Source organism: Bubalus bubalis, chromosome 21, assembly GCF_019923935.1.
Source record: "Bubalus bubalis isolate 160015118507 breed Murrah chromosome 21, NDDB_SH_1, whole genome shotgun sequence".
Lineage (NCBI taxonomy): Eukaryota > Metazoa > Chordata > Mammalia > Artiodactyla > Bovidae > Bubalus > Bubalus bubalis.
The window spans coordinates 58,215,330-58,232,090 of NC_059177.1; the positions used below are offsets into that span (position 1 = coordinate 58,215,330).

The window sequence follows — 16,761 nt, forward strand, 5'->3', positions numbered from 1 at the left end:
CCCCACGTCCTGTGTCTGGCTCAGCTACTGCAAGTGTTTTTTAATAATTCATAAATGACTTCTTATGAAAAGAACTACAAGTTAACCCCTGGCCACACCCATTAACTGCCCCCATATTTGCCAGTAGACTCCAATTCTATTCTGGCTGCCTAAAAGACAGCCCTTCCCATGGCCCCTTGAAGTTAGAGATAGGAGTCGCTGGGTGAAGCTTTCAGGAGAGCTCTTAATTGGGGTTAACTCAACTTGAAAACACATCTTTTTACATTCCTACTTCCTCCTTTCTGGAACAGATGTGATGGCTGGAGCTCTAGCAGCTATCTTGTGTCATGAGGTGACCTTAACGATGGAAACTACAACCTAAAAAGGATCAAGCAGAAATACAGATGCTTAGGTGCTCAAAGATATTTTTAGATTCACTATGCCAGCCTGCCTGCCTCCAAAATCAAAGCCTTTAATTTGTTTAAACTACTGTGGCAGACAGATTGCAGTAACAGCCCCGGTTGTTCACTCTTCACTGTCTCCTGTCTTTGCAGCGTGATAGTGCTGATTCTCCATTGAAAGAGAGTGTTCGTTTCCCAGTCTCTTGATTGTGCCTCATGACTCGCTTCAGCCAACAGGAGGAGACAGAAGTGACGGAGTGGTCTTCTGGCCACAAAAGGCCTCGCACACCTCTGCTTCCTGTGTTGGAGAGCTGCCCAGCCACTACCTGAACAAGCCCAAGCTAGCCCGCTGGACAGTGGGACCACACGGAGCAGAGAAACACTGTCCCAAGTGACGGCCATCCTAGATCTAGCCAGCAAAGCCACTGGCTTTGAGCAGCCACACACGGACCAAAAAAGAAAAAGAAAGCCTTGTGAGGGCAGAGGATCTCGTGTGAGCCATTTCTGTGTTGTTAACACACGACACAGGGCCCGACACACTGGTGCTCCGTCAATATTCCCGAATGAATGGGTCCAAGGGTAACTGGCGGTGTTTCCTATGTAGGTGCAGGGCCGCGCCCCGCCGCTGCCCCCAGGAGTGCGCACCGCAGCCTGCCCACTCCCTCTGCCCTCAAGGGCCTCGGGCTCGGGCACGCGCCCCAGGGCAGCTTGCCTTGTACAGGGAGACACCGCACGTGTCGTTGTCCTCGTCCCCGCAGGCCTCGCCCTCCTTGGCGCCCAACACGCCGGCCATGCAGCTCTTCTCCTTCAAGTAGGACACGCAGCAGTGCTTCTGGGCCGTCCTGCAATAGAGCCGTGCCTCAGCCCCACCGAACACCCCGTCCTCCAGGGACCCCGCTTTCCCAGCAGAGGATGCTCGGCTCAGGGAAGGAAAGCCCCGCCGAGGTCCACTGCGGGCGGGCTCCCTGCTGGCGCCGGGGCAGCAGCCAGACGGCACATCCCCACCGAGCGACATGAGCTCTGTTCTCAGCCTAACCAGGGTGACTCAGGCCTGGGCCTCACAGGGTTCCAGGCTCGGCGTCCCTGACCAATGATGGGGGTCAGGGTCCCTGGTCCTGCCTCCAGTAACCATAGGGCTGAGAGAGCCGATGGACCAGCACCCAAGACTGGGGGATGAAAAAGCAGGCTTCAGCCTCGCTTGAGGAAGGCCATGTCCCAGCAAGGGCCATCCGGTGACAGAAATGGCTGCCTATGAAGTAGTGAGGTTCCCATCACAGGAGGAATACAAGCAAGCACTGGACTGCTAGGTTCAAGACTCATGAATACTGCACGCCCTAACTCGTAGGCAGCCCAAAAGCCAAGGGACGAGGCTAGAATTTGCATATTTCTAACAGAGGGCTTTCCAGGTGGCTCAGTGGTTAAAGAACCCACCTGCCAATTCAACAGAGGTAAGAGACTCGGGTTCGATCCCTAGGTCGGGGAGATTCCCTGGAGGAGGACATGGCAACCCACTCCAGTATTCTTGCCTGGAGAATCCCGTGGATAGAGAAGCGAGGTGGGCTACTACAGTCCCTGGGGTCGCACACAGTGGGACACGACTGAGCGGCTCAGCACCCAGCAGAGGCACGGTGGGTGGGCAGCAGGGAAGTGCGTGTGTTAGTCAGATGAGCAGACAGCTTCTTTACCATCTGTGCCACCAGGACAGTAGGAAGCACGGGATCTAACCCAGCCCAATGTCCAATCAGCTGTGTGGCTTGGGGTGAACCATATGCCCTCTCTGAACCTTATGTAGAAAGAGGAACAGGCTGGACGAGATGGCGCGCCCCAGGAAGAGAGGGGGTGAATGTCTGAGAGGACGTCCCCTGGGCCTGGCACAGGGAGGGTGTGGGTAAAAAGGCTTCCTTTGCTGAGAACAACTGTCAGAAGAAGCGATCAAGGCTCAAGGCTGACCAGGGCCCAGGAGCAGCACCTGGTCAGAGAAGCAGCCAGCTGTTCGCGGGTGACGGCAGGCCCCTGTCACCTGCTCCCAGCTGCCCACTTCTGACCGATCAGCTGCTAGTCTGCACGGTGGGCTGGCTGTCAGGGCCAGTCCGGAGCTCCTAGACCTGGAGAGCGCCCGCGGGCCCCTGACGTGTGCAGCAGGCTCCCAGGGCAGCGTGGGGTCCGGGGTGGGGACATGGGGCGGCCACCTGAAGTGTGCAGCGGGCTCCTGGGGCAGCGCGGGATCCGGGGTGGGGATATGGGACGCGGAGCCAGCTCCCGCCCTACCTGCACACGTCGCCCTCGGCGCCGCTCTCGGGGATGTCCAGACACTCGTCGCTGTCGATGGCCCACTGCTGCCCGGCCGCGCAGCACGTCTCGATCAGGTCCTTCGTGGACACTGTGGGCAGTAACGCGGGCAGAGTCAGTGCCCGGAGGGGGCCCGCGGTGCACAGGCGTGCAGGCCCGGCAGGTACGGAGGCTGCCGGCGCCCGGCCAGATCCCCATCCATCGCTGGGCAGCGGCCTCGCCCACCTGCTGCCGCCCATGCGGGCCGCCAGCCCGCAGCTCGCAGGCACCACCGTCTCTGCAGAGCTGCCTGGGTGGCTAAGTCCAGCCAGGGGGAGCCGGCTAGGCGGGGTTCACAGACCCACTCCGTCTCCAAGGGGACAGCCCAGTGGGACCAGGAGTATCATTAGCTCCTTCTCCGGTCCCCTCCCTGGGCAGTTTCACCCAATGAACCACAAAGTGCCCAAGAACCTCCGACCCAGACTCTGCCTCTGAGGGACCAGATAAGACACCAACATGTGAGCAGCGGCATCATCATCGGGGAAAGTTCTTGGGGAGGACAGGTGTGATGATTGGGGAGGACGGGAGGAGCTGAGGCTTGGGAGGTCTTAAAGGCACAGATCACGGGTTAAAACATGGATGCCTTTTCCTACCTCAGAATTAACATTCCCTGAATAACCAAGAACTCTGTGGCAAATACAACAGACTGCTGACAGGTTAGGAGGTGTTTTTGGAGCGTCTACACTGACAAAGAGTTGCTACTGAGAAATACAGTAACCTCCTGGAAATAAACATGAAAAAAACCAACCCCCAAAGTAGAGTATCTGTGAAACCAGAAAAATGGGAAACAGTGATGAATGCCAGGCACAGGCGGGAGCCCTGGTGCCCTGGGCGCGGGAGAGGTGACCGCAGAGGCCAGTCCAGGTGGAGACCTGGCCCCTCGGACACAGTTAGGCACATCGGCGTTCCGGCCCAGCGGTCCTGCTCCCAGTGTCTACGGCAGGACAGTCATCATCGCACGGACCCACATTCCAGCAGCTCAAGGACGCTCACTTCAGTGAGGCTTATGCCAGTGGGGAGGAGGCAGCCGGGGTGCTCATCACTGCAGGAGTCATGGACGGAACGTGGGGACGTCCTCCACGGAGGACCCCACGGCCGTCAGAAGCAGCAGGCAAGATGTCTGCATGACACTGAACCTGGACACAAGCACACACGGCAACCAGCAGCAGCAGGGATCAGAGCACCGGGCGGGAACGGGCACTGAGAAGACTGCATGCAAATCACAAGTGCACGCTGTGCAAGAACACAGAAAAGCAAAAAAGCAACCCAGACAGACTGAGGAGAACCGCTGCCTAGGCTGAGATGGAGGGAGAGGTGGCCCTGGGGAAAGAGGATCAGTTCAGTTCAGGCGCTCAGTCGTGTCGCTTTGCGACCCCGTGGACTGCAGCACGCCAGGCCTCCCTGTCCATCCCCAACTCCCAGAGCTTGCTCAAACTCATCTTCATCGAGTCGGTAATAAACAGGAATAAATAAATAAATAAAACGAGAGAGTCTTGCTAAGATGATAAGGAACCAGGAAATAAGGGAAGTAATTGACACAACCATTTGCCTCCGCGCTCTGAAAACAAATGACATTCAAAGACGAAGCCCAGCTTGGACGCCTATGTACGTGCTGAGGAGCAGCACAGCTTCACAGGATAACGTCGTACCTGGGTCCACAACTCGGGGCTACCGTGCACAGTCATCTCTCTTCCCTGAAGACTCAGTGGCCTGCTCTGTTATGCAGACCCACAGCTGCACAGCTGCCAAAGCCTACGAGGACCTCTAAATGTCCTTGAGCAGTTCACAGAGCCCAGCAGGGCTGCGGAAGAAAGGCATCAGGACGCGGCAGCAGCCTGCAAGGTTCTGGCAATGGAGAGCTCACTAACAACCATCTGTGTCATCGGCGTAGCGTGCATTTCAAGTCACTGAGCTCTCCTGCGTTTCAATTCCCCTTCTGAAAGCAGGGGCAGGAAGCTTTGACATCAACCTGAAGGCTGTTCTGAGGCACCAGGAGGCGTGCAAAACATTCCTGAAAATGAGTGTCTACCAAAACGAGGAACAAACATCACGCCAGTGGTGAAACAGCAGACGGTGCCCCAGTGCAGGCAGAAAAGTATCCACTAATCCTCCTGTTTAACGCTGTCTGAGAGATGCTAGCAGACACAATAAAGCAAGAAAAAAAAAAAAGAGGTGACAGAAACATTAGAAAAGAAGACATGACTGTCATTCCCTGCAGATGTTATGGTTTCATTTCTCTAGAAAGTCCAAAGGAATCAATGTTGACACAGTACTAAAATGAATACTAATTATTATTACTTGGTAGAAAAAATCAACACATACAAATTAGTGGCTTTACCATACACCAGCAACAATTAAATAGAAAAGGTAAAAGAAAAGAAGTTCCACACTAAAAAGAAACCTGGAAATAAATCTATGGTAAATACACTAAATCTATGTGAAGAAAAAAATCACCTAATAGGTAAGAGCCAGCTCATTGGAAAAGACCTTGATTGAAGACCAAAGGAGAATGGGGGCAGCAGAGGATGAGACGGCTGGATAGCACCACCAACTCAATGGACATGAATCTGAGAAAATTCCAGGAGACAGTGGGGGACAGAAGAGCCTGGCGTGCTATAGTCCAGGGGGTCGCAAAGAGTTGGACACGACTTAGTGACTAAACAACCACCATAGATATAACCATATACTTTGTTAGAAACATACACTATGTATTTAGATGAGAAGATTAAATACCTTAAAGATGTCCATTTTCCTTTACTTAATCTACAGCTTCAGTGGAATCCCAGAGGTCCAAAACAGTTCGTCATGAAATTTATCAAGTTGATTCTAAAATTCATCGCAAAGAGGATATGTCTTAAGAATACCCAAGAAAATCCATGAAAAGAAATAAAGAGGAGCATACCTTAAAGTTTTAATAATTAAAAAAGACAAAGACATGAATGCAACAAAATAAAATTCAGAAACAGAACTATGTGTACGTGGGAATTTAGTATACGATAAAGGTGGCATTCATACCCAGTGGGGAAAGGACTGAATATCTGGTGTTGGTATCTACCCCACATCACACACAAAAATAAATTCCACATCTATAAGGGCAATATTAGAAGAAAACCTAAGGAAATAACTTAAAGAGATAAAGAGAGGCTTCTTCAGAAATAAAATCCACCGAATTAAACTGGACTCTTACCTCACACCATATACCAAAATCAACTCAAAACGATTTACTCAAACCATACAACTCCTAGAAGAAACCATAGAGGGAAAAGATCCTGAACAGTGGTCTTCACAACAAATTTTTGGTACTGACGCCAGAAGTGCAGGCCACAGCAGCAAACATCAAGAGACGGTACTACGTCAAACTAAGAAGAGTCTCTGCAGCCAAAGCAGCAGTCAATAAAATGAAAAGACAATCTATGAAGTGGGAGAAAACACCTGAAAACCAGATATGTGATGAGAGGGTTAACAAGAAATACATAAGGAACCCATACAAGTCAACAGCAAACCAAAAATTATTTTCACAGTAGGCAAAGGACCAAAAGAGACATTTTCCTAGAGACATGTAAGTGGCCAAGAGGTATGACAACGCGCTAACATCGCTCGTCATCAGAGAAACGCGAGTCAAACCACGACAAGCCATCACCTCACACTGGGCAGGAAGGCTGTTACATTACCCAGACGACAAGAGACAGTAGGTGTTGGTGAAGATGCGGAGAAAAGGGAGAACCCTCCTACGCTGCTGGTGCAGATGCAAGCTGGGGCAGACACTGTGGGCAGTGTGGAGGCTCCTCAGAACATTAAGGGCAGAACTCGCATCTACCCCACTTCTGGCATTTATCTGAAGGAAACAAAAGCCCGAACTCAAAAACATGCGTGCGTCCCTATGTGCATAGTGGCACTGTTTACAGAAGCCAAGACGCAGCAGCAACCTGAGTGTCCATCGACAGTGAATAAAGAAAGCACCACACACACACACAAGTATTACTCAGCCATAAACGAGAAGGGAATCCTACCATCTGCAACAACGGGGCGCACCTTCAGAGCATTACGCTAATTGAAATACATCCGATGGAGAAAGAGAAATACTGTAGTATTACTTACATATGGAATCTAAAAGAGCCAAGCTCACAGAAAGAGTAGAATGGTCGCGGAGAACTGGGGTGGGTGGTGAGGCGAGGTGAGCAGTTAGAGGAACAGAGAGATGTTGGTCAAAGGACACAAGCTTCCAGTTACAAGACGAGTAGGTCCCAGGATCTAATGCATAGCATGGTGCCTGTAGCTACCTGCACTGTGTTACACACTTGAACAGTCCCATGAGAGATCTGAAATGTTCTCAGCACAAACAAGAACAAAAAACGAGAACTATACGAGCCGACGGATGTGTTAACCAACCTAACTATAACCATCACTTCACTATTTATGTGTATATCAAAGCATCATATCGTACACCTTAAATCTACACAGTATTATACAGCAATTGTATCTCAATAATCAAACCAGTCAATCCTAAAGGAAATCAATCCTGAATATTCACTGGAAGGACTAACGCTGAAGCTCCAATACTTTGGCCACCTGATGCAAAGAGCCGACTCACTTGAAAAGACCCTGATGCTGGGAAAGATTGAAGGCAGGAGGAGAAGGGGACGACAGAGGATGAGATGGTTGGATGGCATCACCGACTCAATGGACATGGGTTTGGGTGAACTCAGGGAGATAGTGAAGGACAGGGAAGCCTGGCATGCTGCAGTTCATGTGGTCACAAAGAGTTGGACACGATGCACAGACTGAACAACAGTTAAACATCTCAATAAAGCTAGGGGAAAAAAGAAAATACAATTCACAAGAAAAAAGGAAAACCTTAATCCAAGCAACTGGATAAAAGCTGAAAACACCCGATGGTAAAACACGGCCCCAATCTTATCACATCACTCACTTTCCAGTCTCCTCACAGCCCTTATCACTATGTGAGACCCTCCTGTTATTTATGAGCTTACTTTTCCTCTTGTCTGTTTCGTCCCCTTAGGGTAGGGGCCTGAGTCTCTGTGGCCCCTGAGAGTGACACCACCATCCACATTTAATCCTCTCCCATCACACTCCAGGCACGTGGGAGACTCGCCTTGCTTGAACACCTCTGGTGGTGGGGAGCTCACTCTACCCAGGCAGCTTGTCCCTTTCCGCTCAGCTCAGCACACAACATCCTTTCTTTCACTGGACTGAATTCCTTCTTCCTAAGCCTTCTCCAAAACGGCCTTAAAGATTAGCAGATTGCAACAGACCCCTGGGGCTCAGCCAGATGGCAGGAGATGGGTGCCGTATCAGGGTAACACCATCGGCTGGAATGCACTGAGTGCCGGCCACGAGCCAGGCGCTTTGATCTCCACAGGCATTTATGAGGGGTGGGAACCGCTGTCAGGCCCACTCGAGATCAGGCGGGGAGTTGGACGTCCCACGCCTCAATTTCCCGTCTCCAGCCTCAGCTTCTCCACTTGGGCGCCCGGGTGGCTTGATGCAGCCGATCCTGGAGGCCCTGTCGGAGAATCTCAGCGCCAGCCCAGGAGGAGGCTCTCTGCCCTGTGGACGGAGCAGGCTCCCTTCCTGCCCCCGCCCCCCCAGCAGACGCTAGGTCCCAGCCTGCACTTGGCAGCCTTCCCACCATTCTGTCCTAGTCTTCCCCACGCTGGCTTCCCCCCTTTCTCAGACAAAGGAACTCAGGGGCATGACCCCTGAGGCTGGGAGGGCCACCCACTTGGAGCGGGTGGGGGAATCAGCTCGGGGACCAAGCCTGGCACTGCCCGGTACCGTCCACAGCGCGGGAGCGGGAGGCAGGGCCAGCAAAGACCACCAGGTGTGGACCCTGGCTCCTTGTCCAGAGCCCAGCAACCCCAGGACCCCCGCCCCACCCATCACCCCCTCTGAGGTCGCAAGCTTCGTCTCTCGGGGTCTTTTTAAGCTCCTGGGCACCACGCCCACAGAGTTCTGGCCCCAGGGCTCTTCCGTGCGTCCACACCCTGGTTGGCTGAGCTCGTCTGGGCTTGCTCCTGCACATGTGGCTGAGCGACCAGCCCGGGGCACCCTCTGGCGCTCCCACGGCCAGGGTCTGTCCAGTAACTGACTTTCCCTAGACCACCTCTCCCCAGGTCGTCCCTGCGCCAACCTCAGGACCCTCCTGGACTCCCCAGCCCCTGCCCCCTACCCTCAGTGACCTCTGTTCTGCTTCCTGTCTCTGAATTTGTGGCCAGGAGAAGGTGGACATGCGGGCAGGTCCATGCAGTGCAAAGGGGCACACGGCACACCATGCCCCACGAAGACACGGCAAACCGCAGAGACACGGCCTCGAGCGAGCAGCCGTCATGGCCAGACACTGAGCTTCCTCTCAGGGGAAGCTCCAACCCACGGAAGGGCAGAGCGCCTGCTGAGGCGATGATGCTGCCACGAACACGAGGCACTCGTGCCCGCAGAAGTGAGGATGGCGTGACCGGGCAGGCGGCCGCAGCCCCTGCCCCCACGGCTGGTGCTGTGGTGGGTGGTACCCACCTCGAGCCCTTCCGCCACCGTCCAGCAAGTGCCCCATGCTCCTCTACTCACAAATACCCCATAACAAAGGCATTACTGGAAAAGATCGTCTGGCTAGAAAATTCTCAGACTGAAGATGCAACGAGTCCTGAACAACTTTGTCCCCAAAAGTGCCACAAGCAAGACACCAAAGGCCAAGTGTGATAGGATTCTACTTACATAGGATTCTACTTACACAGAGGATTCTACTTACATAGGAGTCTAGTGACAGAGAGAGAAAGCAGAGGAGAGGTTACTGAGGGCAGGGGGCAGGGATGGGGGGGTTAGTGTTTCACGGGGACAGAGCTCCCATTTGGGAAGAAGAGAATACGCTCTGGAGCTGGACTGTGGGGAGGGTGGTGATGTCTACCTAACAGGGTGGTCGTACCTAGCACCACGGATGTGTACACTTAAAAACAGTCGCAATGCCCAGGGCTACGCTACGTGTCGTTAACCACAACAGGAAGAAAATAACGCACGCAGTGCAAAAACAGAGGGGTGATGCAGCGCCTCCCCTCTGAGAAATCTAACAGCTCACAGGTCACAGCGGGCACTCACATGCAAGTCCCGGATACCAGCTGCCCCGGAACGTGCGACAGCGAAGATGCAGACCCAGCCAACCCCGCCGACAGGGCAGCGATGAAACAGCTGTGTCATGACCGCCGCATCGCACACGAGTGTCGAAAAGGACACGCTCGGTGTGAGATCTTCATGCAACTCCGTGGAACGATTTCCCAATAGACGACACAGAGCAAAGAAGACAGGCTTCACGCTGAGCAGCGTCTAGTAAGCCACTGCCAACCTCTTCAAACCTGGAGGAGGAAATAGCACCCTACTCCAACATTCCTGCCTGTCAAAACCCCATGGACAGAGGAGCCTGGTGGGCTATAGTCCATGGGGTCGCCAAAAGTCAGGCACGACTTACCAGGACCTTTCCAAAGGGACACAGGCACACACACGGAGGGTTTCAGGAGGGGGTAACAGTGCGTGCCCAGCGAGGGGCCTGGCCCTGGCGGGGAGGCAGCACCCCGTCATTCACTGTTGGCCTCCTTTGTACTTTTTATGTCTTTTCCTTATCGCAGGCAGGTATTGCCTATTGAAGGAAAGTGGTGTTATAAAAAAGACCCTGAGCTTCTGGGGACTCTAACCTCCTTTGATCACAGGAAATGGGGGGGCCCAGAACAATCCAGCCCGGAGGCGATGACCCCTCCAGAGGGTGCCCTCTCCCAGACATCAGAGCCCTAGAGAATGGCGGCTTTGGAAATGCTGCAGAAAAATGTCCACCTGCAGGGTGATGGGAGGCCAGTGCCCTGTTTGGACAGGATGTTTGCGGGGCCTGAGCAAACAGCCCGGGGAACGCTGTGGCGCCGGTGCTCCGTGCTCTTGGGGGGAGGGGTCACCTGCAGGCCCTGGCTGTGCTTGGACGCCTTTCACAATGACTGGAAGATGGACAGACAAGCAAGACTCTGAGCACTGTCTTCCCGCCCCAGGATCCCGGACACGATGGCTGAGAACCAGCAGGAGTGGCTGGGCTGAGCCTAGCTGCCAGGCCCAGGCCATCCAGCCCCTCAGAGAGGCCTCCATCCCTCCCCCAGGGCAGGAGGCCCCCAGCACCGCCGCCCCTCACAGCCCCTCTCACTGCCTAGCTTCCTTGTGGGGGGTGCCCACTGACTCCCTCCCCCGACCTGAGTCAGCACCCTGCCCACCTGCCGCCTACCTGAGCCTGACCTGGGAGGTGCCCGGCCACCCTGGCTCACTGGCTAGATCGCCGCCTACTCCACCCTGACCTGGGAGGTGCCCGGCCACCTTGGCTGACTGGCAGATCTCTGGCCTGGTGGGCGCCAGCCTGCAGCCACAGCACCGTCCCTCCAGGTACAGGACGAGGTCCCATCCCCAGCCCCGTTTTAGAGGTGAGCAGACAGCAGCCCCGACCACATGCCCAGCCAGGGGCAGTCAGGCGGCCAGACAGCAAAAGTTCCCAAGGGACTCCAGTAACTCAGGGCAGTGTGCAAAGACAGCTTGACCGTGGAACAGAAAAGAGAGATCAGAAAAAACCTACTCACACGCACCCGATCCTGACTTAGGAGACTGCAGTGGGCGGGGGGCGGGGAGACGGGCTTCTCAACACCCAGACTGGGGGCAACTGACTATCCGTTTGAATCAAGACAGTATGGTACTGGCACAAAACCAGAGATACACACAAGATGGAAAGCCCAGAGATAAGCCCACGCGCCTGCGGGCACCTTATCTTTGACAAAGGAACCAAGAAGAGACAACGGGGAAATAGCCTCTTCAGTCAGTTGGTGCTGGGAAACTGGGCAGCTACATGTAAGACAATGAAATGAAAACAACGATCCAACACCACACACAAAGATAAAGTCAGAATGGATTAAAGACCTAAATGTAAGACCAGAAACTATAAAACTCTTAGCGGAAAACATAGGCAGAACACTCACAGCAAGATCCTGTGTGACCCACCTCCTAGAGTAATGGAAATAAAAACAAAAATAAACAAGTGGGACCTGATTAAACCTAAAAGCTTTTGTACAGAAAAAGGAAGGAATTTTGACTCCTACTCACTTCACCCAGAGAAACAAAGGAGATCTGATGTGGAAGGTGAAATAAGTTAAAAGATCTAGAATGTCACAAAGGAAAATATTTTCATGACTCCAGGGTAGACAAAGATTTCTTGAAAAGGGCAAAAAATACATTACCATAAAAGTAAAGGTCAATAAAGTGTATTTCACTAAACTGAGAAGTCTTCATTCCTCAGAAGACAGCGTCTGCAATGTGCTGATCAGAAAATGTCATCATGAGAGTGGAAAGAAAAGTCAGAGAATGAGATGAGGCATTTGTGACCCAGCTGAAGATGTATCCCCAGAACATCTCAAGAATTCCTAGGCACTGGCAAGACAAAGAAACCTAATTTAGAAACGGATAAAGAACAACTGTTCAACAGTAATATGAAAATGTGCTCAACGTCATCAGATGCAAGGGAATGCAAATTAAAGCCACCATGAGATCCCGCTACACGGCCACCAGGTTGGCGATGATGAAACAGACAGACTGCATCCAGTGTCGGCAAAGACGGGGGGACAGCTGGAGTCTTGCTCACGGCTGGTGGGGACAGAAACCGGTGAGACTGGAAAACTGGCAGGGTCGGCCACAGCTCGGATGCAGCAATTCCTCTGCTGGGTGGACACCCTTCGGAAACACACAGAATGTCCACAGCCACGGCACTCACTCACCAGAAACAGCCCGAACCTCCATCCACACTGCGACAGATCAATAAACTATGATTTATCCCTACGACGGAGCAATAAAGAGCAGCATTTTAAAATGAATTACTGCTACACGCAGTAGTCTGGATGACTCTCAAACACACGGTCCAGAGCTCAAGAAGTTAAATGCAAGCGAAACCGTATCATATGGTTCCCGTTACACAGAATAAATTCAAGAACAGGCAGGAGTCATTGATAGCGATAAGTCAGCCTTGTGGCTTCCATGGTGGGGGTGGGGCGGGGGGAGGGAGAGCAGAACCGGCCGAGAAGGGACACCAGCAAGAGTCTGGCCCTCTCGAGATGTTCTGTGTCTTGATCTGGGTGGAGCTGCCTGGAACCTACTGAGCTTTTTTTATGAAGATCCCTGTGCTTTACAGACATAATACTTTATAAAACTATCTAGTAAGACATAAAAAAGTTTTAAGGGAGTACTATTAAATTAATCTAGATGAAAAGATGCTCCAGAGCCTCCATGGTATTTTTTAATAAAAGCTTTCAGAAAGAAGGCAATTCAAGAAATAAAACAACACGAACCAGAAAAGATCTCATCGTCCCTGATTAGATACTCCTTTACAAAAGGGACTGGAGGCAGCACTCCGGGGACTGGCGGAGAAGTGTACGCGGCAGGAGGGCGCTACAACTGTTAGGTGGAGGACCACAGCACGTAGCAGTGTGTCCAGAGGTGTCTTTATTTCTGTTGCAACATACTGTGCCAGACTGAACCGGGTCCATCACACACGCATGTGCACACGGTAACTGAAACCAGAGAGAAAGAACAAGCCCTGGACAATTACGGGTCTGAGATTTCTTTCCCGAGCCCAAGCCGCTTCGAGGGTCTGTCCCAGCTACCTGGCGGGGGCTGGTGTAGCAGGTGGTACTTGAGACGCTGGTTGCCGTGGCTGGCAGAGCCGCAGTTACTTGCAGGCTCTATGGTGGGCTTTGTTGATGTGGATGGGCTGTGCCAGGCTTCCAGCCAGTCCTGGGAAGCTCTGGAAGGTGGTAGGGGGTGGTCGCATGACCAGCACAAGTCCTACCCTCCCAGCCTCCCAGGGAGTAGGGGCGTGGGTCTGTCGTGGGCATTTGAAAGAGCTAGGGCTGTTGGTACCCTCACTATCAATGAGAAGCCGACACCACGGGAAAAGAGAAAAGCTGCTTATACAAAAGCAGGCTACCCTGATCGGGGCCATGCAGAGACTCCTGACAGGCTCTGCTCTGTTCAAGAGGTGTGTGGGGCCCGGGCACCATGGTTAGCGGATGCCACCCCAGAAAGGGCCACTGGGCAGATGGAACCTGCAGGCAAACGCTGACAAACGGAACGGGACCAGCCTTGTTTTCTGAGAAGATAACTTTCCCAGAAACAGGGAAGGAACAAAGAGACCCAAGCACTTGGACGTTGCAGTGGACAGCTCACGCCCTAAGAATGAACGAGTCACTGCGAGAGGAGTCTAGAAGCACACCACTGCAAGCATCTTTCTGACGCAGGGCACATGACCGAGGCTGGATGCCCATGACAGTGGCCTTCATCTGGAAGGAGACCTGTCCCTCCCTCCACCCAGGCTCACCTCGGCCACCGGCCAGCCCAGCCCCTGCCGAGGCTCCTGGTGGCCCCAGATGTGGGCTCACTCCCTTGCTGTGCTTCTAGAGGCTTCTGCAGACCCCCGTACCCCAGTACAGCCTTGCAGTGTAACTCACACTGCAGAAAAACCAAGACATCTGACACGGATTCTGTTCTCCTTAGAAAGAACTGTGAACTCGCTCTTGTTCGTTACAAGCTTCAGAAACGGCCGCTACCCCAGACGATGCTTTGGCTCAAACTAGAGTCTGATGGCATTCCAGTTCTTGGGATAGCTTTTCGTTTTACAGACGAATCTTGTAAACGACATCATTCTATTTTCCTGTTCTTTCCAGATAGTTTAATTACCAGTTCATTGTACATGCACACAGTTTAATGAGAAGATGTTTATCTATAAGGCAATTTGGGTTTTCCAGAGCCAGTATTTATTCTAAGAGAAATGTAAATATAACTTCAATTCCCATCTTAATAAAACTGACTCGTCAAAAACATTAAAAAAAAAAATCACATAAAAAAACTGGACAAGTTTTTTTTTTCTGTTCTGAGATGAGATGCAAACAGGAAGCAGAGCATCAGCAGAGGCGACATGAAAAGTCCTGGCTGGGGAAGGGGCAGCGGGCACCCTGAGTCCATCATCAGATGAGGCAGTGGGGTGGGGTGGTGGGGGGGTGCATACTGGGCAAGGGTCTGGGGTTGCAAGGTTTCCAGTGTTCCCAAGGGGGATGCCACTGGGCCAGTCTGGGGTCCTTCTGGAACCAAATTCCCAGCGACCCCGCCCAGCAACTTTCCGTTTCTCGTAACCCACACACGTGGCCTACCCAACCTAGATCTTGGCCAGATCTCTTCCCCACCCCACCCGCAAATATCTCCATCCTTTGTCCCCATCCCCCGCAGTCTGCAGTGTCTGGCGAATATTCAAAGTGAAGGGACCGTGAAGAGATGGGTAACACCCCCACCCCCACTGAGGACCCTAAACTGGACGTCACTGGGTGCAGAGCTGGGAAGCCGGAACCCTGCTCTGCCTCCCCCGGGCTGAGCCACCACAGATAACACCCTCAGCCTCTCTGTTCCGGGATCCAGGATTTGGGCGCCAGGCGGTGATGCACAAGGAATCACGAGACTTTCCCTGAGCGACCAGCCCCTACCCCCGAGGCCATCCACCTGACCAGGTGGGGCCAACTTGGCAGGAAAGAAACAGGCCGGCCTCTCCCCTCTCTAAGCAGGTCTCCATGGCCCAGACCTCCGCTCTGACTCCCACAGCTCCTCCACCCGGCAGTCGGCGTCTGCCCCCCATGCCTCCCTCCAGCATGGGCCCGCGAGCCACCCTGGCGCACCGAGCTGGGGCCGCCTGTCTCAGGAAGCACACACCGCTCCCCGGCTGGGAGGTGGCGTCCAGCTGACCCTGATCCACCGCCCGGCCTGCTCACCATGGACAGAGCTGGGTCCCCGCTTGGGCACAGCCGCCTAGGCCTAAGGTCACAGCCCCCCTCCAGGCCGGGGGTGACCGCCCCCACTGCAGTGCGCTCATTCTGCAGCCCCCTCGGTCACCCTCTCCAGGAGCCTAGAGCCTGTTTTCTGGACTTGGATTCTGCTGGGCCAGGAGCTGAAGCTTTGGGGACCCCACCCTCTGAGCTCGCTGTGAAGTCTGCCAGCCCCCCCGTCGGCCTCTGTGTCCCAGACGTATAATTAGGGGCAGCTGGCGCTCTGTGAGTCTAAACCATGGCAGCAAGCTGATGCCCACTGCACACTTTGCTGGGGCCTTGATATACATTTACAAATCTGCAGACTTGATTCAAAATTCCAGATCCGAGGCATCTTTTGGAAAATCTAAAGTGACAGGTCATGCCGCCTCGTCCCCTCTCATTCTGCAGTAACGCTGGAGCTGGGGACCTGGAGCCTCGATTTTCTGACCATCGGGGAGAACCACCCCTCTCCCCGGGCCAGGCAGCTGGACGAACCCCAGGAGGCACCATCGGCGGTCGGTCGGCAAACATCCGCTTCACCGTCCTCAGTGACCCTGCACGTGGACATCACCTCTGTCCCTCAGGCACCTCGGCTGTGAGGTGGGGATGACGGCCCCCCCACGCTATGGGTGTCCCAGGCGGTAACACCCTAATCGATACGTGTCCAGGGAGGACCACAGCGCCTGCCACGGGATGAGTACGCAGCCCGACCGAGGCTGAAGGAGGAGACCCTCCCTGTTTCTGGGATGTCAGCCCACGGCCAGGCTGTGCCGCCGAAGGCAGGACCCCCCAGGATGGGGGCTGAGTCCGTGGGCAGGTGCCAGAATGAAGGTGCAGGGCAGGGGCCAGCCTGGCGGGGAGTGGGGGGAAATCTCTACACATCTGGGGGGCTGGAGGGGCAGGCAGTAAGCTGCTGAACGCCCCCAGCCAATCCTACGAGGCCCGGCCCCTTTGCCTCTTCACCAGAGGGACACCTCTTGGCCCCAGAAAAGGCCACATCTGTTTACTTAAGCAGAAACAAACCTGCAGCCCACCGCCCAGAGTCCTGGGCCCCGGGGCAGGGATAGAATGGAGCTCAGGCCACAGCAGCTGCTCTGAGCAGGCGGTGGTCCCCTCTCCACCGGTCAGTAATCCCTGGCGGGGAGAGCTTACCCTTCCGTCTCACCGATGCTGACACTGAGGCTCAG

General features: G+C 53.9%; 1 protein-coding gene across 4 annotated transcripts in view; it reads right to left on the minus strand.

The window, feature by feature from the left end:
• Positions 1 to 16,761, minus strand: part of FBLN2 (fibulin 2) — a 67,989-nt gene that overhangs the window by 20,531 nt on the left and 30,697 nt on the right. For all 4 annotated transcript variants that reach the window (XM_025271959.3, XM_044933470.2, XM_044933471.2 and 1 more), the window contains exons 3-4: positions 2,649 to 2,760; positions 1,093 to 1,222 (exon numbers count right to left, since the gene is read on the minus strand). In XM_025271959.3, the coding sequence (XP_025127744.3) occupies positions 1,093 to 1,222; positions 2,649 to 2,760 (242 nt within the window). The remainder of the gene's footprint in view (positions 1 to 1,092; positions 1,223 to 2,648; positions 2,761 to 16,761) is intronic.